This window comes from Festucalex cinctus, chromosome 9, assembly GCF_051991245.1.
Source record: "Festucalex cinctus isolate MCC-2025b chromosome 9, RoL_Fcin_1.0, whole genome shotgun sequence".
NCBI classification, from domain to species: Eukaryota; Metazoa; Chordata; class Actinopteri; order Syngnathiformes; family Syngnathidae; genus Festucalex; species Festucalex cinctus.
In genome coordinates, this window is record NC_135419.1 from 5387760 (window position 1) to 5411986 (window position 24227).

General features: G+C 40.6%; 1 protein-coding gene across 9 annotated transcripts in view; it reads right to left on the reverse strand.

Moving 5' to 3' along the window:
- Window positions 1-24227, reverse strand: part of LOC144026151 (teneurin-3) — a 212685-nt gene that overhangs the window by 102125 nt on the left and 86333 nt on the right. For all 9 annotated transcript variants that reach the window (XM_077532721.1, XM_077532720.1, XM_077532718.1 and 6 more), the window contains one exon: window positions 8167-8398. In XM_077532721.1, the coding sequence (XP_077388847.1) occupies window positions 8167-8398 (232 nt within the window). The remainder of the gene's footprint in view (window positions 1-8166; window positions 8399-24227) is intronic.

The window sequence follows — 24227 nt, forward strand, 5'->3', positions numbered from 1 at the left end:
GGCGGTCCTTGGTGGCCCTCCCCGATCGACGCAAGCTGTCGACACGCAGATGGAGGGGGGATTCCGTTTAAAGGTTAGTGTGCGTCACTCCTGGAATAACAATGTTCCAGGTAAGTAGGAGGGAGGTGTTGTTCCCAATACAGTCTGCTTGGTGGGATAACTGCGTGAGAAAAGGGCTACGATGCGGAGCATTTGTTCACTGACTAAAGTTGTAGATTACAATGTTAGCTTCTGGTGCTAACATTTATCTTGTTTCTCATCTGTGACCAAAAGGTAGCTTGATGAAAGAAGCGTCACTCAATACAAATGAAAACTGTAACTTTAGCCTTTGTTAACTGCTAGCTAGTTAGCTGACATCGGTTTGTGAGTTGTGACTAAAATAGTTACGAGAAGGAAGGACCAATGAGTACAGGTATAGTCTGGGGTGTCGGCTTCTTGTGCTAATCCCTGTCTAGCTTGTTGCCATATGTTTATTCCATGGTATTTGAAAGGTAGGTTAAATGAAGAAGGGGAAGTGAATTTAGCATAGGAGGGTGCGTCATTCGGCAATCGTCAACAGTGGGGACACCCTTCCATCATTGTCAATCTGTCAACATTTCAAGCTGAACCGTCAGTCTGTCATTTGTTTATTGCTCAGCAAAATGAGCGTCCATCATTCGAGGTGATGTCAATGTTTCCAATGTTGTCAATATTGACGGAATGCCCACCTCAAAGCCTTGTTAGCTCCATGCTAGTAGTAACGTTTTTTTTTTTTAGTTCTCTCTTTTTCCTATCTATCCCTGAAGCTTTATTTCTGTCCGTTTGTTGGCTGCTCTTGTCTGTTTCTAAACTTGTGTCGTTTAAAATCCATTTTGGCGTTTTGTCCTATTGTGAATTGTATTGTACTTTGCAGGGACATTTTCTCGGCTTGAGCTATTGTGTACTCCTTTGCGGCAGTTTTTTTATTTTTTTTTATTTTTATTTTTTTTAACATCATGTACCTCCGCCCCCCTTTTGTTTCCATGTTACCTAGAAGCTTTCAGTTATTTTGACCTTTTTGCTGTCTATCTCCTCTCGTGCTTCACCCATCCACTTCTGTTTTCTTTTTCTCACGTTCCATAATTTTCCAACAAAAGGTTGATGTTAGTTTTTTGTTCCCTATATATTTTTTTTCCTGCTAACATACGTGCTTCGTGGGTGAAATAAAATTGATTGCTCTATTTTGAGTTCTATATTCTGCGTACATGACCATAACACATTTGAGCATAGTATGTATATTCATGGTAAAAAGAAAGCATGTGTGCTAAAATTAGTAGAGAGTGTGTGGTGCGATTATGAGAAAAGATGAGGCAGTTCATGGAGTGGGTGATGAACAGCATGTAAATAAATCCTTGATGTTAAAATCAAGTGACTCATCATCACTCAGGGCACGCTGGTTTGCACTGTTATGCTTAGCATGTTTCTTTGACAAAAAGTTTTTTCCCCTCCTTTCTGGTCAGAAACCATTGTTTTTGGTGAAACCAACCCATGTTCTACTTTTGATTACGAAAGACCAGAAAAAGCTAGAAGGCACATTTTTGCTCCGGTGAAGGAAGAGTCCACTGTTTCTTTTGGTAGATTTGGTGCTGATGAACACACAGAAAACAATATTCCGTGGGTCTTGAAATATCGGTGAAAATAATGGCCGGCAACAATCCGAACTCTGCTTTGAAAACAGCTGGTCGGGAATGAGTTAAACGTTGGTAGGCGGTGAACTTGATGGAGCTTGAAAGGTGCTGCAAAGAGGAATAAGTGAAACTGCCCAAAGATAGGCGTGTGAAGCTTGTGGCATCTTATTCAGAAAGGCTTGAAAATGCAATTTGCTGCCAAAAGTATTGGCCGAAGGCTCCGTTGTCATAATGGGGTGTTGTGCGCAGAATTCGGAGAAAACATAATGAATTCAACTGTGTTGAAAAAATGATGCAACACAACAAAATGTGTACAAAGTGAAGTGTTTTGAATTATGTACTGTACATGGCGAAAAACAAAAAAATGACAAAAATATAGCACACTACTAACTTTGTTTAATGCCAATGTCATAACTACAAATGCATTTTTTTTCTGAATGCTTTTCATGTTGGTTTTCGTTTTCTTTTAAAGAGCGCACAGTGAAAATGAAACGCTGTCGGACACAACGAACAAACACCGCTGCCGCGTAATTGATTAGCGCCAGCTTGACGCAACACGGCACATCGCTATGCTAATCCGGCCGGCGGCAAAGGCAAAGGGACAGCCGCGAAAGCCGATGAATGGTCTGAAGTCTAAGGGACTGGGACCTGCACGCTTGTCCGTCCCATTGGGACGACTGCGGCGGCAGAAAAGGCCAGCGGCGCTCTGCGGCCGCCACGGCTTGTCATCAACGTGACATTTGAAACCAGTCACAAAAGACGGAACAAGCGAGTGGGTGGATTTGTCCACGGCTAAGCTGCACAAGAAGAACACTCGAAACAAAGCCAATTGAAGTCGTTCTAATGGGTAATCCGTCTCTCGGACGCTAGCTCTTAGCTAGCAATAGCATTACGAGGCTGGGGCTGATTAATCAAACTGCTTTGGTTTGTAAAACACACAAAGAAAACTACCATTGTAGAATAGTATCACAGTGTCTTGACTTCCTAAAAAGAAAACATATTGCACTTGGCTGTATGGTTCATTTCCTAAAAATAATCTAAACTACAGATGTTACACTTACACAGTCACACTTGTCTGCAACGTTCATTTGCTAAAAAGAAAGATTAAGAATGATTTCACTCAAAATATTCTTTGCTTGTCTGCATCGCTCACAGTCAACTTAAAAGCGGAGCGCGTCTCGAGGTTCGTCACCGCCGACGACCTCCCACAAGGTAGTGAAGCCTCTTCCGACACGCTCTCGATCAATTCCACACTGGCGAATTTGTCGACGCCTCTCTTTCCTTGCACGCATGAACGCTTCGACGGAACAATTGAGAACAACCTTCAGATGTTATTCAAGCCAAGAAAAGAGAAGCTTGTGATATACTAGATGTAGTGTGCATATGCTATACTGGATGCTTACAATGGAGACTTAGAGAAAGAAAGGTACACTGAGAGCCAATACGAAGGCCTTAAGCTTTAGAAATGTAAAAGGCAAAAAGGCAATTCGCATCAAAACAGTAAATATGTTTTGCTTTTTCTTCCATCCATCCATCCATCCATTTTCTTGACCGCTTATTCCTCACAAGGGTCGCGGGGGGTGCTGGCGCCTATCTCAGCTGGCTCTGGGCAGTAGGCGGGGGACACCCTGGACTGGTTGCCAACCAATCGCAGGGCACACAGAGACGAACAACCATCCACACTCACACGCACACCTAGGGACAATTCGGAGCGCCCAATTAACCTGCCATGCATGTCTTTGGAATGTGGGAGGAGACCGGAGTACCCGGAGAAGACCCACGCGGGCACGGGGAGAACATGCAAACTCCACCCAGGAAGGTCCGAGCCTGGACTCGAACCGGAGACCTCATAACTGGGAAGCGGACGTGCTAACCACTCGACTACCGTGCCGCCCTGCTTTTTCTTTAGCTTTAAAAAAAAAATGTGAAATGCAAAACACCTAACCTTTGTTTAAACCCTAATCGAAGCTTGAAATCTGAAATTGAAACCCTAATCCTGGTATCAAGCCTGTTAAAGCCTGACTTTAACTTGAAACCCGAATATATAGGCTGATCACTCATTTGAAACCCTAACTTTGCCTTGAAACACTAACCAGGCTTGAAATGCTCATTTTAAACCGTGATGCTATCTTAAAACCTACCCTGGCACGAAACCAGTATCTGAATCCCTAACCCAGATTTGACACCCTACTTTAATACCTTGAACCAGGTTTGAAAACATATCCTTTGTTAGAAACTGTAAGATTTGTATGCTTGGTGACTGGCTCTGAAACGGTAATCTCAAGGTGTAAAGACACCTTTTCCCAGACATGTATGCGTGAAAACTTTTGTCTGTTTCCGCCAGTCTTAAAAAAGAACATGGATTTGTGGCACAACCGCAGGCCAATAGAAAGACTTTGCTGATATCATCAGTTCAAAGTGATCAAGCAAGACAACTTGTGCTGAGTTTGGCCAAAGGCTGCAGGTGAGGCCATCACCTTTTATTTAGCAGCGCGCAGAGTGCGAGGGAGGACAGATAACAAGTACAGATAAAGTGGATTGGCCCGCTGGTGGAATGAGGAAGGATAGTCTGAGAGAACAACAAGGTTCATGCTTGTAAAGTCAGGAGCATCTTGTGAATCTTTCGGGGGAGTGCGTGATTTGCTTCCGGTTTCCATTAAAGTGAGATAAACACTAGACCAGCAAGAGACAACGTAGATCAGTGCTTGTCAAATATGATGGAAACCCCACCGCAGGGCATTAAAAAAAAATAGGTAAAAATGCTTCATAAAAATATTTGGTATCCCGGTCTGAGGGTGCAAATACTTTAACCCATGCCACTAGTTTCATATCAGGATTAGGTTGTGAAATTTGAGTTTCAAGACAGGGTTATATGATTTTTTTTTTATCATATTTCAAGCCAATTCATGGTTTCCAGTTTGTATTTCAAAGTAGGGTTTCAAACATATGTTAAGATTTCAAATTTAGGTTCTTATATTAGGGCTTCAAGCCTGGATTAGACTTTCAAATAAGAGAGGTTAATGCTTGGGTTTAGTGTTTCAAACTAGGGTTTCAAGTCAGTGTTATAGTTTCAAATGATGGTATGAAACTAAGTTCTTTTCAAACTAGGCTTGAGTTTCCATCCAGGTTTTGGGTTTCAAGTAGTGTGGGTAAGGTTTCAATACAAGTCGAGGATGACATTCTACAATGACCTCAACTTCACCTATGAAGCAATATGTGCACAATTACAATCGTACCCCAGTAGCCACACATCTCTCCATCAAGTGAGCCCACATCGATTTGCTGTCGGCGGGATGGGGACGACCCCAGTGGGGTCCGAAAAGGAAGACCTCGCGCACCGCATCAACAAAAAGCTCAAGTTGCAAAAAGCACTTAGCAGCATTGCGTCAATTAGTGCTAATGAATTAAGTGTTGGCTTAAATGTGCTAATTGGACACAATAGCAAGCAGCTCAATATTGTTGGGCCAATCAATTGGATGGTGAAATTTGACTGTGTTCGCACTTAGCACTTAGCTGGCCTTGAAACCCCAATTTCAAACTCCTAACATGAATCACTAACCAAGGCTTGAAACCACCAATTGAAAACGTTTGTTTGAAACCATCACTTCAAACCCTACCCTTAACTCCAAACTCTACTTTGAAACGCCAACACTGAAGCAGTTCTGTGAGTGCATGAAATCCAACATATTTCTTTTCTACTAAAATCCCACAAGAGCACATCCAGTACAGCGCAGTGCACGGTTGACGAAGACATGTGGGAACAACTGATGCACCGTTCGGAAAACAATGGGAAATGGAGGGAAATAAAAAGTAAACAATGATGTTTTAGCGGCGCTCATAAAAAATCTAAGAGAAGTGAATAAAATGATGCTTCTCCGCAGGATTTGAAGAATTAAAGTGTCTGCTTTACGGCCCGTACTCCATCACGCTGTTATTGTGTCACAAATGTATCGCAAACGGTGTCGCCGGCCTGATAAATGTTGCGCGCTTCTACTGCCGTACAGTGAGGCCTCCATTTTGACTTGGCGTGGCCGGATCAGTTCCTCACAAAGTATAATTGATATTTTATAAGAAATCCTACTAAATTCTCTTGAGATAAGGCTCTTACAAGTCAATGGTGTCAGATTAGAGAGCTTGTTGAAAGTGAACTCTGCCAGGGTGCCATGCTAAAAATGTTAACAGATTACGCCCCTACCCACTCTTGAGGACGTGCATGCTGAAAGAACCAAGACAAGGGCAAGCAAAAGCCTCTTGGACCCTTCACATCCTGGTCACACCTCTTCCAGCTCTGTCCCTCAGGTAGGCGCTATGCAACTATGCAACACTAGAACCAGCAGACATTCCAATATCTTCTTCCCTAAACTCTTCAATTGACTTAAAATTGCAAAGTGGCACTTGGCAAATATCTGGCAATTTTGCACATCCCTGTGTGACAAATTCCTTGAGTATTTTTTTGCTTACTTGTATTTGGCCAGTAAAGATGATTCTGATACTAACAACTTGAAACTCTAACTAAATCTTAACCCAGGGGCCTTTAAACCCCCATAAAACCCCTCATTTGAAGTCCTAAAACTAGTTTGAAAGCATAAAACTTTCTTAAAACTTCTTAAAACTGTGCATATGTGACCACATGCTTCAAAACCTGACCAAGGTTTAAACACTATTTGAAACCACAATCCAGATTTGCAACCCAAATAATGTTTTGAATTCCTATCTTTGAAATCCTAACCCGGAATTAAACCCTGATTTGGAACCCTGACCCATACTTGAAACCTGAAACCAGTCTTGAAAAAATACTTTGAGACCTTAACCCTGTCATGAAGTCCTAATTTCAAACTACAATCCTCATTTGAAACTCTTGAAAAACATATTTTAAATTCTGTCACTTATTTGAAACCCTAAATCTGTTTTCAAACCTTGATTTGGAATCCTAAGTCAAGCACAGAACACGAATTTAAAACCTCAAAATGTACTGCAATTCCCTCCTTTGAGTGCCGCCTGGTTTAAGCCACCTTACCGTGAGGCCTCCATTACAGTTCCCGCTTACAGTTGATCAAGGGTAAAACCGTTGGTGTTGATAATTTTCACCAAATCCTCCTAAATTCTCCCGAGAACAAGCTCTTCCATGTCATTGGTAACGGAGGCTGGTGTGAATCACGCTGAGTCAGGTGCAAGACGGAAGACTGTTTGTTAAAAGCCAACTCTGCCAGTGTGTCACCCAGGTGTGAACATGACATGAGGCAACCACCAACCACATCACATGTTAAAACCTAGCCATGGCTTCAAACTCCAATTTAAAACCCTAACCCATATTTGAATGCGAACTGGTCTTGAAACCCGACCCCTCACTTGAAGCCTGATTTGAAAGGCTAACCCAGATTTAAAAACCCTGACTCTGACATGAAAACATAATGCGAAATACAACCCTAATGTGGTTTTAAACCCCAATTTGACCCATGTCTGAAACCCCAACTCAGATTTGAAACATTATCCCAATCTTAAAATCTTAATTTGAAAACCCTAACTCCAACTTGAAATCACACTTTCAAATTCTCATCTAAATTTGTAACTCTTTGAAAAAAATAAAAATAAAAAATACCTTATTTGAAACCGTAACCTAGGGTTTAAACATGTTTGAAACCATAACTTCAAACCATATTACTTGAGACCCTATCAGTTTTAAAACTCTACTTTGAAACACTAAACCTTGTTTGAAACTCTAACCCAGGCCTGAAAGTAATACTTTGAAACCCTAACCCTGTCTTGAAAGCATAATTTGAAACATTACCAATGGTTTAGAACGCTGTCTGTTTTAAAACTTCACTTCAAAACCCTGACTCATATTTTAAAATCTAACCTATAGGCTCGAATCCCTAGCACGGACAACTGTGCTCTGGTGCAAGCTTGCCCATATTTAGAAGCCAATGCTTAGTGACTTGCCAGGAAGTGGCATGGATGCTTGGCTAGTCTATTGTTGTTAGCATTCTGAAATCACTCAGCCAACCCCTCTGGATTCAGTCTGATGTCACTGCGACGCTGCGCCCAGTGGAAGCTGAAAAGGCCTGAAGGTCTCCAGGTGGAGGAGTGGAACCGTCACTTGCCTTTGGTGCTGGTTGGCGTGGGTTCACTTTTCTTGAGTGAGTGAGTGAGTGATGATTAATAACAAAAAAAAAAGGTGAAAAGGCCTGAACTTGAAGCCAAAACCAAATTGAGAACGCCAATGCTTTTCAACCGTGTTTTGAAACCCTAACTTGAAGCCCTATCCTACGCTTGAAAGCCCAATTTGAAACAAGACTTTGAAACCTTGAACCTGGCTATGCAAATGAGGCCGCTTAGTCCAAAGTCCTGCTGAGTGTAATTGTCAAGCTAACAGAATAATTAATAGGACAGCACTGCTGCTCTTCCACCGATTATCACTACAGGACATGTTATCCTAACCCACGGCGGGATATTAGCGTAACCACGGCAACCGAGCGAGCGGGGCAGCAGTGGATGCTGGAAAGCACGGTGCTCCACTTACCGGCTCTCCAGGGCCACATTGCTGCCCAGCACCCAGCTGTCCTGCAGCTGGACGCATTCCGCCGTGCTCTGCAAATCGGCCGCCAGGCCGGCAGCGGGCGGCGGGCTCGCGGCCCTCTGATTGGCCAGCGAGCCGCGGCTCAGGGACGTGATGGAGGGATGCTGCTTGTGGGGCGGCGGCGGGGGTGCCGGCGGCAGTGGGGGAGGACCCTGAGGATTGGACAGATGGTCGCCTGGAGAGAGAAGAGAGAGGAGAGGGCCAGACAAATGTTAGACTTTAATCGAAACATTAGTTTTCTATTCAGTCAGGCGACTAATTGACCCCCACCACCAAGATTTTTTGACAACTTAATTCACGTCCTTGACTGATGTTCAAAACCCGACTGCACACTTGAAACCATAATTTGAAACCCTAACCTTAGCTTGAGACCCAAAACTGAATCCTAGCGCTGCCTTGAAACCTTACTTAAAAATCCTAACCTTGGCTTGAATACATAATTTGAAACCTAAAAGGGGAAGTCTAGTCAAAAACTTTATTTACAATATGTTCTATGTGCAGCCACTAGTCCAGTGTCGGAATATGAATTAAGCAGCAAATCTTATCTGTATTTATTTATCATGTGGGGCGGCCATTTTGCCACTTTGCTGTCGAGTGAGAATGACATCACAGTGCTTGTGAACATCATAAGAGCAAACCCAAAAAACAGGTATGCCATGATGGCCGTTATCCAGCACTTTGGCTCTTGTGATGTCATTTTCAGCTTGTTAAAGCCCTAACCAAGGTTTGAAACATTAACCCTGGTTAAAATCCTACTTTATGATCCCATCTCTTAGCTGAAACACTATTTTGAAACTCAAATTTTGGTTTAAAATCCTTAATTTTTTCTTTGAAACCCTGAAAGTCTGTCTTGGAACCTTGACTCAAACCCTAAACTTTGTTTGACGCAAACTGTACATCCAGGCTTGGAAACACTAAGCATGGCTTTAAGTTTAAAACCTTATTTTTAAAAACTTATTTTTGTAAAAATAGCCTTCTCTGAAACACTAACAGACTTGAAACCCTCAGTCAAAACCGAGTCTCTGTTAGAAACCTGAACTCAGGTTTGAAACCCTACTTTAAATACTGATTTTAAACCACAATGCATGTTAAAAACCAAAATTTGAGGCTCTTACCCCTGTAAGATACCCTAACCCAGGCGCATCCATCCATCCATCCATCCATCCATCCATCCATCCATCCATACTGAAGCTAGTTTAGATACTTCAGTGTACAGTGAATGTTTTTAAAGCTGACGTTTAAATCCCCAACCCACTCACTCACCGCACTGCCCCGTGCGTACTACATTATCAAATTAGCACCGAGCACAAGCAGATGGGCAAAACCTGGTGCAAACATCCACCTGTCCAGACCCCGAATAAAGTAAATGCAACCAAGATTGATACATTAAATTGATATGAGATGCAAGCATGGTTGAGAGAAAAAAAAAAAAAAGACTCAGAGCAAGGCATCACTGACAGCTTTTCTCAAACAGAAGGTCAGTTAGCGAGGCATCTGCTCCTTTTACGGCCGCTTAACGCCATGCTTCACGTTTGATTACTGCCGGAAAAGACTCTCAGATAACTAATGGCCAGAACATGCATTAGTTCTCACACGGTAAGAACAGGTTTTCCAATTTCACACAAAGCTGTGGAATTGGCCCCCCGGAATGGCGTGCGGTGATAATCTATCCATCTCGGCCCATTTAAAGAGGTAAAAAAAACAAAAACAAAAAAACGCACAGTGCTGACAAAATTGATTTGCTCCAATGAGCCACAAATGGGAAGAGGGTCGCCTTTCCAAGTTCGGGTCATATGGTGAATAATCTGTGTACCACTGCTTCTTTCCATCAATATAAAAAATAAAATAAAAAAATAACAACAAATCACAAAATTTTAAAGTGAGTGATTTTTTTTTTTTTTTAATCAAAGAGGAACAAAATAAACCATTTCAAATATTTCAATTTTAGGCTTTATTTGTTCATGTTTACTGTACATTTTATTTTTTTGTCCAATCAGATTTCAGCCTCTATGTGTTGCCAAGGCAATCTATTCTGCCCAGGGCCTTCAGGATCAGCGTTGCTGGCTGATGTAACTTCAACTATGTTCGCAACGGGATTGCTTCTTTAATAAATCATTTCATATTTGGCTCACAGGCAAAACGCTGCCTGTTTAGTTAAAGCAAAACTGTTGGATTTCATGCTTTATAAATTAATAGAAGATGTATTTGGTTTTCAAACATTTCAAAGCACGATTTCGAGACAGGATTAGCATTTAAAGCCTTGAAACAATCAGTTTTTGGTCAGATTAAAAAACAAGATGAGTCACTTTTCAATTGCAATTGCTGATTGAAAATGGAAAGAACAAATAATACATGCATTATAAATACCTGATGATAGTGTTTAACCTTCCGTGTCCTCAGCTAGCCATTAAGAGCTTTCCGGGGGTGCGTTAAAATTCGTTGAAACAGCGCTCCAGTTAAAGGATGTTGTTGTGGAGTGCCTTTAATGGCCGTGCCATTTTTGTCCTTGCAAAGGCGTCCTTCTGCGCATAAAAGACGCCCGTTCAATGCGAGAAAACTTCATATTCAAAAGTTCACATTTCTGCCGCTCCAAGGTAAAAAATGAGGTTTAAAGATTTGAATAGATAGTATTTATACTGTGCTGCACAGGAGTGGCCATCAAAAATCAAAAGCTCGGACGCAAATGAATATCGGTTTTCTCAGCACTGTAAAATTGTTTTTGCCAGGGTTAGGGCTTCAAGTTGAGGGTTTAAGCCTGAGTGGTTAAACAAGGGTTGGAATTTCAAATGAAGTTTTCTCGTGCGGTTTGGTGTTTGAATCCAAGGTGGTTTAAAGGCGGGGTAATGGTTACAAAATAATATTTTAAGCCAGGGTTAGGGTTTCAAAGCAGGGTTTCAGATGAGGATTGAAGTTGCAAAAAAGGTAGAAAGATATGGTTTCAAAACTTTCAAATCAGGATTAAAGTTTCAAATGAGGAGATTGAAGCCAGAACTAAAATTTCAAAGCAGGGCTTTAAACCAGGTTTAGGCCTTCAGATTAGGTGTAGGGTTTTAAATTAGGGTTTAAAAGACAATGTTAGGGGTTTTAAGGTAGCCTTTCGTGGACCCAGGCTGGAGCGTTAGATTTTATGCTTTAAGGCCAATTTCAATTTCAGGCCAATATTAGTTTCAAAATAGGTTTAGCGTTACAAGTCGTCAGAGTTTGGCATAGTTATAGATACAAAATAGGGCTTCAAGTATGTGTTTTAGATGAGGGCTAGGTTCTGAAATGTGTTAAGGTTTCAAAACTACAGTATGATCCAAAGCCTACGTTAGGGGTTCAATTCTGGGATTTAGATTAGTTTCAAATCACGTTTATGATCTCAAGTTAGGGCTCTAAATTTGGGTTTCAAGTGGACTTAATTCAGCTTGAAAGTATGGTTTAAAGAAAGCCTAAGTAAAACTGACATGTATTCCATGATCTTCAGGTCATAAACCTTCAGTATCAAGCTTTTCTTTCAGATAATGTAACATAAGAATTAGGGCAGAGATGACATCTACCCTTAGGACTTCACCTCCAAATCATAAAGCTTCAATAGCAAACGTCCTATTAAGATGATGGGCCTCTCTGACAGGTGACAGGAATTGAAAAACAATGCACATGACAAACCAAAGCTGAAGACGTAGTCATTTGTAATTATGAAACTACAGTTGTATCTCCAGGTTCAAATAAGATATCAGATTCAGACCACAGGCCGTGCTTAGGTTTTTATACTAAAGTAGGATTTACAGTCTTTATACCTGTATATGACCAAGGAATGTCAATGGGTTGGTGCTTTATTTATAGCCCAAAGTTGATTGTGAACTGAAATGATGCAGCAGAGCAGAAGTATGCTTGTTCCTACCGGTGGTAAACACACAAAGCAACGATAATGAACATGAGACGCCCCACTCATCTTCCCGGGCCAGACGGAGAGTCCTATTAGAAAAGTGCTAAGCAGGCTAATAGAAATGTGGATCAGTGTCAGCTGTTGCTTCACCTCTGGGCATGCAGCAAAGCTTTTTCTTTTCTTTTTTAACTCGCGCATTTTCCGTCAGCACGTACTCGAGCACAAACTTGATGGTGGGGAGCGGGAAAGCAAGAGGAGGGGGAGATGAGGGAATTAGCTCACCTGGAGCCTAAGTGCTCCGTTGATGGAGAGAATTAGGTTGAAATATCAGGGGAAATATGCCTGGAAACAAGGATTCACTAACAATATGTACGTTAGAGTTGCGAGTTAGGATTTCAAGCCTGGTTTAGAGTGTCAAACGAGGGTTTGCGTTTCAAAAATAGGGTTTCAGGGTGGTTGAGAGCTCAAGCCAGTGAGCGTTGGAAGCCTTGGTTGGGATTTCAAATGAACATTTTCAAGATTCGTTCAGGGATTGTAACAAGGGTTAGTGTTTATAATCATGGTTGCAAGATTGCATGTCAAGTTAAGGGTACTCTAGTTTTGCGTTTAGTGCAAAGCGCAGTCTAACTGTTGATGAATCTTCCTTTCTTTTGGTACTTTGCCAGACTATCACAAATAGAAGGGGGCGTTATGCACCATTTTGGGAGGTAACACAGCAGATTCCCAGCCAATCATAGCGTCTGCGGCCAAGTCCACCGCGTTCGTGTAACAAATTCCCAAACACAGTAATAAGGGGTTCAAGGGTTTCAAGTTTTCCGATTAGGGTTAGGGTTTCAATTTAGGGTTTCAAGCAATGGATGGGGATTTAAATTATGATTAGAATTCCAAATTCCACTTCGGGCTAAAATTTGAGTTCCAATTTCCAAGGTTGATGTTTGAGTGGGTTGTATCAATTGTAATGAAGCAAAGCAGAGGGAGTAGAGATGAGGGAATGACTGTGCCTCACCTGGAGCCTAACTGCTATGATGATGGAGAGAATTGCGGTGAAATATCAAGGGAAATATGCCTGGAAACAAGACTTCACTGACAATAATAACAAAAAAAAAAAAGGAGGATAACTTAAAACGTGAGACATTTAGCAAAACAAAGCTGTTGTTTAGCCACAACAGTTTAGAGGCAAAGTCATTAACTAGAGCTATAAAACAGATAAATTTGCGAGGCAGGATATTAATTATGACTCTGAATTAATATTAATACTACTACCAATAATAATAATGTAAAGAGGCTCACCTCCCAAGCACACACGTCTTCAACCATGTGTATGTCTGGATACTGTTGTTTCGCACTTATAATGAGACTCGCCGTCCGAACACATACACATTTACAAAAGACTTGAAACCTAATTTTACTCATATGAGTAAAATTAGGTTTCAAGTCATAATTGGGTTTTGTATTAGGGTTTCAAGCCTGGGTTAGGTTTTCAAAATAGGAGAAGGATTTCAAGCTTTTTATGTATGAAAAAAAAAATATATAATAATACATTTACAAGAGACTTTCCTCCCAAGTGCACAAATCCTCAAAAATGTGTGTCTTAAGATGTATCTTGAGCATGAATTTAGTAGGACTCAGTACAAAAATAAGTTGGCGATGGCATGTTGGACAATGAGCTTTTACACAGGCCAGTCGGCCTTTCAAGTGCAGGTTCAGTGGCTGGGAAGGCAGATGAAACGCTCCGGCTCTGAAATAGCATCAAGCCGGAGAGCCCGCGAGAAAGACTCGGATCAGAAAAGTCAGGATCAGAAAGAGGCTCTTAGAACATTCTTCCTGATGAATACTTCATGCCAGAGCTGCAATGACCCGCTAATTCGCTTCCTTATTAATGAGGCTTGCACGTCTATTAAAAGCAGTGGTACGACGCCTCCATGTTTTTGCACAAACATCTCCCTAAATGTCTCTTGGTATGAATGGCTTTCAGTGGGCTTTCCACAAACACACTGGAGATAGACTATTGAATTAATTTCCTAGAGAAATCAAAAGGGAGATTAATGATCAATTGATCAGTGACTTAATATTTTTGAAAATAGTGTAGTCGGTCAGTTGGTCGGTAGGTAGGATAAATAGATAAACAGGGACATTATAGTTTTGGAATTTTCATTCCTGTTAGTTTTTCTTTTGTTTTGAGTTTTTTCTTTTTTTTTGGTTTTAATTCATTTTCAGGGTGGTTCTGTTAGTTTTTATTAGTTTTCGTTATTTAAAATATGCTTAATTAGTTTTTGTTTTGTTTTAGTTTGTTTAAGTATTAGTTTTTTAGTTTTAAAAAAATGTGTATTACTTGTATGCAATAATTAATAAACACCATAGTAAAATGAGAAAAACAACAACACATTTCTTACCTAGCGTTGCATTTCGGCTGAGTAAAATTATAGTAATGGGCTCTTTGCACAAATCCACTACTTCCGGAACTCAACACCAGTCCTTCATTTCTTGTCTTTCATGAGTGGACAAATTGATTAATCCAGGTGTGCCTGATCTCAGTAACTACAACAACATTGGCCAGACACACCCGGATTAATCAGTTTGTCCACTCATGAAAGACAGAAAACAAAAACGTGGTTTTCAGTTCAGGAAGTAGTCGAGCTGTGCAAAGAGCCCATTAACAAAGACTAAAACAAAGGATATTTTCGCTATAGTTATAGTTATTTTTAGTTAATTTTGTAAACGTAAAATGTAGCTTCAGTTAGTTTTCGTTTTTTAAAAATCATTTTCATTTTATTTGGTTAATGAAAGTTTTTTTTTTTTTTTTTTTTTTTTTTTTTTTTAATTTTAGTTCTTCCGTTTACTAAAATAACCCTGGTCATAAGTACGTAGGTAGGTTGACAGGCAGTGACATACAGTTTGTAGTCAGTCCGTAAGTAGAGATAGAAGAGAGAAGTAGGAAGATATAGGTTGGCACGTCTACCAGTTAATCAGTTGGTATAGTTAAGTGGTAAGGTAGGTTGGTACGCAAGTATAGACAGGTGAGTAGGGAGGGAAGAAGCAAGATAGGTAGGTAGGTAAGCCTGGTAAGGCAGGTTATGCAGGTACATCGGTTAGTCCATAGGTAGGATTGAGGTAATCAGGTTATGCTGTACAGTTGGCTGGTCAGTTGTTAGGTAGGTGGGTAGAAAGGTAGAATGTTAGGTAGAACTTTATTTCAGTTGGTCAATTTATTCACCTAAAAATAACCTGGCACATCTGTCTGTTTAAAAATTAAATGTGGCCCTTGAGCACAAAAGTAGGCCCACCCCTGTTGTAATCACTCAGCCGCCGCACTCCCGCAAAGAACATCCACCGCCGCGATTACCCGGTCAAGATTCCCCGAGAGTGGCCTGCGAATGGAGCGTCAGAACCGTCCCAGACAGGCCCCCGTCATTGTGTCATTCACATTTTGCCACAATGGTGCCACTTTTTGACAGCCAGGCCTATTGGGTTTCTGTGACATTCATTTTTAAATGAGCATTAATTCAAGCATTGAGAGTCCTTGCATATCATACGGTATAATGTTCCGGCACAAAAGTCGCTTTGCAGCCATTAAGCTGAGCGCACGTCATGAAAGACTTTATGTTCATTGTGTAAGTACCGCAAAAGGTCCTGTGCCATTTTGCTCTCCATTAAGAGACTGATGCCGCCACTAATGGAACTGAAAGGCCATTTGCTATGACTGGCTCGGCCTTCGGCAAACACAAAATGGTGTGTGCATACGATTCCTGCTACTATTTAATCTTTGTATGCGCACAACATGATCTCTGAAAGAAAACTCGCTCGGGATGCCTGAAAGCACATGATAAAAAGCCCTTTTAGAATTTGGTTTAAATGTAGTGAATAATGGATGACTTCCAGGATTAAACACTTTTGGGGAAGGTAGGTTCTTTATCTGCAGTGTGTTCAATCGATAAAATAGCACAGACTTCGCTGGCTAATAAGCAGCGATCCCAGTGGTGCGTCCACTTGGGTGGAAATAAAGGTAAATCATACAAATATAACTAAACACACACACACACACACAATTTTAGATTTTATATATATATATATATATATATATATATATATATATATATATATATATATATATATACAGTGGTACCTCTACTTACAAAATTAATTGGTTCTGGAAGAAAGTTCTTAAGTAGAAAATTTTGTAAGTAGAGACGCATTTTCCATGTAAATGCCCTAATCCGTTCCAAGCCTCCCAAAATTCCTCTTAGCCAATGGGATGCCAGAACGATGCACAAACACCGATCTAGTATTTACGTTCGTAGGTACCTATGGTAGGAAATAGCCATAGCCGAAAGTATGTTGCGTTCGGTAATGCATTTTTACCTTTCATATCTAGAAATTTCTTTCGTAACAAGAGGCAATATTTTCCCGTTGAGGCGTTTCGTAACTCGAAAATTTCGTATGAAGAGACGTTCGTAAGTAGAGGTTTTGTCTGTATATAAGTCGGTCGGTAGGGGTTGAGTCAATTGGTCTGACTGTAGGATATGGATGTTGTCAACTGGTAGGTAGGTAGGTAGGTAGGTTGGCTGGTAGTGAAAGGTAAGTAGGTAGGTGGGATCTCAGTTGGTAGTTAAATAAATAGGTAGGTAAGGAGGGAGTAAGAGGTAATAGTAACCTCTTATTTAAGTTGGTTGGTTAAGCAGGTACAGTACATTTGTCGGTAGGTTGGTAGTTAGGTACATCGGAAGGGAGGCCGTTTAGTCGATAGGTAGGCACTAGGTAGGTATTTTTATCCAGAAAATGGGTGAACTCCAAATTCCATCACTTTTGGATAGTTCCATTGTAACTTGGCATGATTCTTACCTCACTGGAGGACGCCAATGGAACAGTGGCGGGGGAGGGCGGAGTGTAGGTCTACTGAGTAGAAACGGGGCCGATCAGAACAACCTTGCCCTAGGTGAGTTTGAGGGTGGTTGATTTACTCAAGGGGAGCTGACAATTTCCAGAGACTACGTTTTTTTTTTTTAAGAGAACGAAACGGAGTGTGGTGAATTCCATCATATTTTCTGCCAGAAAATCTTCACCGCTCTCCTCCTTCTCCTCCTCCTCCTCCTCAATGCTGTCTGATCAGACAGTGAGACCTCTTTTTAAGCCACGTCTCAGCAGAGGGATGGGTAGGGGGTGAAGTAACCAATATTTCAAAGATTACATAATGGTTGCACCATAGAAATAACCCTCCGAGTTATTTAGCAGGCATTCATCAGCGGACATTTGAATTCCAGACGTTCATTGCAAATGCACAACACGTAAATACAAGTTCTGAATGCAAAAACCTCCGCACCAGTGCAGATGGCAGATGATCTCACAGATGATGACAGCTTAGCGTCTCCCTTCTGACAGCTCGCCGCCGCCGCCGCCGCCGCCGCGCTCTTCTACCAATTAGCTTGCTGACAAAACACTTGGTTAATATTTATCCGGTGTGGCCATCTTTTTGTTTGTCTGGGCCAGACAGGTAACATGTTACACTTTCACACTATTTCGGCACAGGTGGTAGAGACTCTGAAGGCAACTTTTCATTATTCCAGTAAATCCTTTCTGTAATACCATAACATTCCACAAGATGCCGCCTAAGCTCTGCCTCATAAGAAAGTAGGAACCGGTGTCAGTACGTATGTTGAAGTGTTACATCTTAATTGAGATACTAAATGCTTGTATGTCCGTGAGGAAAAGGAAAGGAAAAAGGGAAACAAAGCAGTCTGGAATCATCAAAAAACTAATTAACAAATGTCCAAAAAACAAATATGAGATTCAAAGTAAGAAGCAAAGGCCATGGGCTCAACCATGACTGGGTACACAACAAATAACAAACACAACAGAAGCAACAAACACAATGAAGCGACAAGCACTGAAAGAAACCGGATAATTAAATAGATAACTCTCGCGGCATTTGTGGGTTCATAAACTCCGGAGAATACATCTTGTACCAGTCCCGCTAATTTGTTTGCAGCCGACCTTTTTTAGGACGGACCAATCAGGTGTTGTTTAGGGCGGGACGAAACCAATAAGCGCCGATGGCGAAGGGGGAACAAACAAACAAACCTAACAGACGAATGGACGCTGCAATTAATTCTGTTCTTGCAGAATTACTCACCGTTTTGTATATTTTTATCTGGTAAAGATATCCGTGCTTTTCCCCTCCACCTCTAAGACGAGACGGAATGCGACATTTTCATCCGTTGCCTTGATGAAAACAAACGTGCAAAGATGCCTCATCGTCCAATCAGCTCCAAGTATTGTACAGCAAGTCCCGCCTTTGCCAAACGGGTCTGCCTAGTGAAGTATCCATCCATCCATTTTCTTAACCGCTTGCTCCTCACAAGGGTCGCGGGGGTGCTGGAGCCTATCCCAGCTGGCTTCGGGCAGTAGGCGGGGTACACCCTGAACTGGTTGCCAGCCAATCGCAGCCTGGTGAAGTACCAGATTGATAATGTAAAGAGCTCCCTCGAGTGAATCACAATTATCAATGTGGCTGGCGAGGTACTAAATACACGCAAACTCTCGAGACAGCGAGGAGCACACTGGATAAGACACGAGTGGCTGACGGAGCTGATTTGTAGACACAAGGGACCTGGCTGACGGGCACAGGTGGAATTAAAGTCATACAATGACACCATAAATAACTGAGTAAATGTTAGCAATTTCAGGCCACTTTAGTGTCCTTACAACAACAATAACCTGCTTCGACTGCTTCTTCTTCAACAGTACTGAAATGAGTAATATTTAGATGATAAAGAAGAAAAACAGAGAAAAAGATGCAGATGAGCGGACGAGTCTGATCTGATCCAAATGCGTTGCTCAGTTTTGGCAACTACTGAAAGCTTGAACGTGCTTGTGAGTGTGTTTGAGCACGACAGGTCTTGAGAGATAGACCCCACCAGATATCAGCAGGTAGGCCAATATCAGCAGTGTGATATCATTAAATCAAGTCTACAATATAAACACAGAGACAGTTCAATATGAAAATAATATACTGAATGACGTAGGCTCATAAACACAAGATTAGATACACCCACGCAATCAAAATTGTCATATAATAGATAATAGACATCTAATCATGATTACCGGGGAAATTATGTCTTTACATTTTTAGATAGCAGTTAATTTTGTTTCTTGGACAATTCATTTGTTGCTGGTTTTGCAGAGGTGTAAAATTGCACTACATCATACTGTGTTCTTTCATTTTTGGTACATTTACTGTACTGTATTTAGCAACATATTGTAGAAAAAACTGGAATGGAAAATAACATTTAAAAAATGAAATAATATGAATTAATAGTTGTAATGCCATTTGTATTATAAATAAAATATTGAAATGTTTGGTGGCAATGTTTGGCCTTAATTAAAAATACACAAAATTATTATTGAAATGATAATGATAGATAAAAAGAACAGTTATACAATTACATATTAAATACAAATAATACTAACACACATTTTCATAAATTATTATATTTACAAATACTACATTATTTCCTGCCAGAAATTAAAACAATAAATAAAATAATGTCAATTCCTAATTTCTCATTACTCAAAAAATACATTGACATTTAAACACAAGTCTATTATTTCCAATGACAGTAATACGACTAATGCAATTAAAAATAATTTATATTTTTAACATAAAATTACATTACAAAATCACATTATTTCCTGACAGTAAAAAATTTACAAATATTTAATAATAAGTATATGGATTACTATCATTCAAAAAACTATGCTACATTTAAAAAGTAATCAAATATTTCAACATAAGAGAAATGAAATTTCAAAATTATGTTTAAAAAATAAAGCACATCACAGTACTAACATTGTATTTACATGCATGACAACCTGTAGATTGGTCAAGGGGCCACAATTTTATTGAAAGAGAGAGAGCTACTTCTTGTCTACAGATTACTCTGAAGGACCAATTTGATACACACTTTTGAAATAGATAATCTGATCAAATGACCTTTAATCACATTATTGTATGTTATTAATAATGAAATGGTCATCATTGGAATGACCCCACAATAATTATACATTCCTAGAAAATCACAATGCCCCATCATATGGTGACAATTCCCTTTGTTCTTTTTTTGTATTCACTTTAGAATTTGCAGTTGGTTCCCCATTTGCATGACATTGTACAAGTGTACCTAATGAAGTGGCCATTAAATATATAACGCTATGTACAGTACGTAATTTTCAGATATTACATTTTCCTCTAGTAAAAAAAAGTTTGTTGAGTCCATTATAGTCAGTAAACTAACAATGTAATGTAATTCAATACAAAAACTATTCAGAACAATAAGGCAATTAAACATTTTAACACACTTGCTGAGCGTATTACAGAAGATAAATAAAGTATTTAATGTACCGCAGTATAGTGAATGCATTTGCCTCATTCATTATTAACGTGTTGTTATTCAAGCTGATGAACGACGATGAAGAAACATGCATTTTGGTGCCTTTATATCACACCCCCTCCCGTCCCCTCAATCCCGCCATGTTTTTTTTTTTTTTTTTTTTTGCTGAGTGACTTCAAACATTAGCACTTGGTCTTCCTTGCCAGAGTACAGCTCGCAAAAAAATAAATAAAATAAAAATGCATTCAGAGTTGGAAGAAGAAGAGCACGCAGCATGCAGCGTGAAAATCCCTCTGCTTTCCAAAGCGCTTTCCCGGGGGCCAGAGCTATGAATTGATAGCCCACAGTTGCAGTACACTTGGCAGCAGAGTAGAGCGGAGCCAGCGCAGAATAATAATAGCGCCAATCGTTGGTTTACTCTTAAACCGCCGTGCGCGCGTGTGTGTGTGCGTGTGTGTATATGCTGCACAATGAAGGTGGTGCGCGCGAGCACATGTTGCGGTACACAAACACACACCAGAAGTCTCGCAGCACGACCGCTGTTTTGGAAGTCCTTGGAGGCCGCGCTGTACGCGCAATCGGCAACACGATACGGCCCACGGCGTTTGGCTGGGGTCACCGCCGGCGTTGCACACGCAAACATGCGCACAACACGCATGAGCTAGCACGGCACCCAATCGCCTCAAGCGAGATAACGTTGCTTCCAGCGACGGGCCCAGTTACAATGTTCTGCTCTGTCCGCATGCAATGATGAAAAGTCAAATCCTTAGAAATGGCAAAAATCGACCATAAAATAGTGGCTTTCAACCAAAATGGCGTTGAGTTTAAAATAGCACAAATAATGTACAAAGTATACAATAATCTACTCTGCTATAGTACTCAGACGTTGTTTGAAATTAGACACAGTCCTTATGATATAAGGGGTACAAGTGTGTACAAAAAACCCAAAACAAGAACAAATATTAAGCAAAGGTGTGTTTCTGTAAAAGGTGTTCATTTGTGGAATAATCTGGGAATTGACTTGAAAAGATGTGACTCACTTGTTGAGTTTAAAAAATTGTTTAAATGCAAAGTTCAAAAAAATTACTTATGTCAAATAAGAGCATGAAAATTGTATATGAGTATGAGTATATGATTTACAAATGTATTATGGTATATGTCTAGGAATTTTATGTACATATGTTGCTGGATAACGCACGCATCATTTTATTTTTAAAAATCTTAACCTAGTATTGTATTAATAATGAAATGTTTAAATGTATAATGTATGAGGGGTAGGACTAGATCAGTTTTTAACTTCTTCCTACTGACTTTTGAACATGTAAACTATGATGAGTTTGTTTTTTTTGTTTTTTCTTTTCTTCTTTTCTTTTTTTAACTTTTGTTTCTCTGCTGTTTGTTTTTATGTTTATATGTACAATCAATCAATCAATCAATCAATCAATCAATCAATCAATCAATCAATCAAAATGGCAGATTTCGTTTGGGATTTCGGGAATGGGCTCTGAGACTTTTTTGCGGGGTCTGCTCATGATAGACAATGATATGAAGTTTTATGTTGCTAACTGAAACAGGTTTCAGAGGCGGAATTTTCCCAAAAGTCCGTTTCTTAAATCAAGTGACATCATTACTCAAACTGGTCTTTACTCGTTACCATCGTCACTCTTTATTTAGCCTTGTATAGCATGTTAATCAATATATATAAAGTCAACCAAGTCGGACACTGTTTGTTTACAGAACAACAGACCATCCTCGCATTCCGGTCCCCACGGAACATACCGCCTTAACTCATATGTGCATGTGTGCAGAGGCTGTGAGGTTTGCTCGGCAGACATTGATTTTAACTAGCGAGGTGTTGTTGTCAAGGAGGCATCCAGTCTATACACGCTTCTGCTCTCCTGCACTTGGTCTCCGCGGGTAACAAAAAACACACACACAAAGGGAAGCTCGAAAGATGCCTGGAGGTGCACAATGTCTACCTGTAATTGTGCCAATCTGCTCCAGGCTGCTTAAGTCAGCACACTGATGCAACGATCGTGTCCATATGCTGAGATAACAATTACAGCGCACAAACTCTCATACCCAATTTATGTCAAATACAAACTTGTTTGGCATTTATGATGTACAATCAGTGCATGTTGTCCGATAGATATGACAACTACAGTGTATTGCTGCCAACTATTATTGTTGCACTTCTTTATGTACAGTATAGTGTTTATGACTAACGTACAGTTGCCATATACAGTACTAATAATTGAAGGTTCAATACCATCTGGCTGATTTAATTCGGCAAACACATGATGTAGAATTTCGCCAGAATTTGGGTGGATGGCAGATAAACATCCATCCATCCATTTTCTTGACCACTTATTCCTCACAAGGGTCGCAGGGGATGCTGGCGCCTATCTCAGCTGGCTCTGGGCAGTAGGCGGGGGACACCCTGGACTGGTTGCCAGCACAATCGCAGGGCACACAGAGACGAACAACCATCCACACTCACAAGCACACCTAGGGACAATTCGGAGCGCCCAATTAACCTGCCATGCATGTCTTTGGAATGTGGGAGGAGACCGGAGTACCCGGAGAAGACCCACGCGGGCACGGGGAGAACATGCAAACTCCACCCAGGAAGGCCGGAGCCTGGACTCGAACCGGAGTCCTCAGAACTGGGAGGCGGACGTGCTAACCACTCTTTCACCGTACCGCCCAGTAGGTAAACAGAAAATACAAAATCATCACCCCGTTACAATAAGTAGTATCAATAAACAGCAGCCACAGTATCGACCACCACTACTATCGATTGTTGAACTTTGACTTTAGCTGAAATTGTACATCAAGGTCGCATTATATCAAACAGTGAAAGCTGATCCATCATTTCCGGCTCGCTGAAACGCAACTGAGATGCATTATCATTACAAAAAAGAAAAAGTTTCCTCATCAACTTTTATCAGCATCCTCATCAAAGCCATTTAGCGGTAGTAATGAATGCATTTGCAGCAGCCCATTAGCCCAAATGATCTTTTGGCTCCTGGTGCCATCATAGGCTCCAGTAAATAATGCATTTTTTTTTTTTTTTCAAAATAACACATGACGCTGATGTTCTTGCGCTACGACAGAGTTTTGGTGCATTAGAAAAGATTTACGGTTGAACTCCTGACCCGCCGGCAAGCTCCTTCTAATGTACATGTATGAGCCAGTGGAGTGCAGGCGGCAGTAATAACGCCCGCTGTGATCAAATTCCCCCAGTGTAATCATTTTCATGGATATTTATCTTTTTTTTTTCTTTTTTTTTTTTAAAGATAAAACCCCGCGGGGCATTTTTATGTTGCTTGTTCAGTGCGAAGAGAAAGCAATTGTCGGCGGACGCTCGCACATCCGTCACTTGATGGAGCACTCGCTCATAAACGCTACAAAAGAGATACAACGATAAATCGCAAAGCGTCGTTAAAGTTGCGTATTTACGAGACAAAAAAAGTTTTGGCGGATCCACAGGCATTTTCTTATTGGAGTTGAAGGAGTTGATTATGACTCAAAGGAGCCTTAATGTACAGTAGAAACTCTCAATGTTCTTATTTGTTGTCATTGTCTGTCGGCATCTAGCTCTTTAGTAATACCAACATTTGAGGTATTGCACACAACTAATTAAAAAGTATTAATCGTGATATCAATATCAGTAAAGGGAGTTATGGGTCTGTTTTTGCAAATGATTACAATTCTTGCAGTATCACAAACTTCTAAGTGTGCTGTATTGA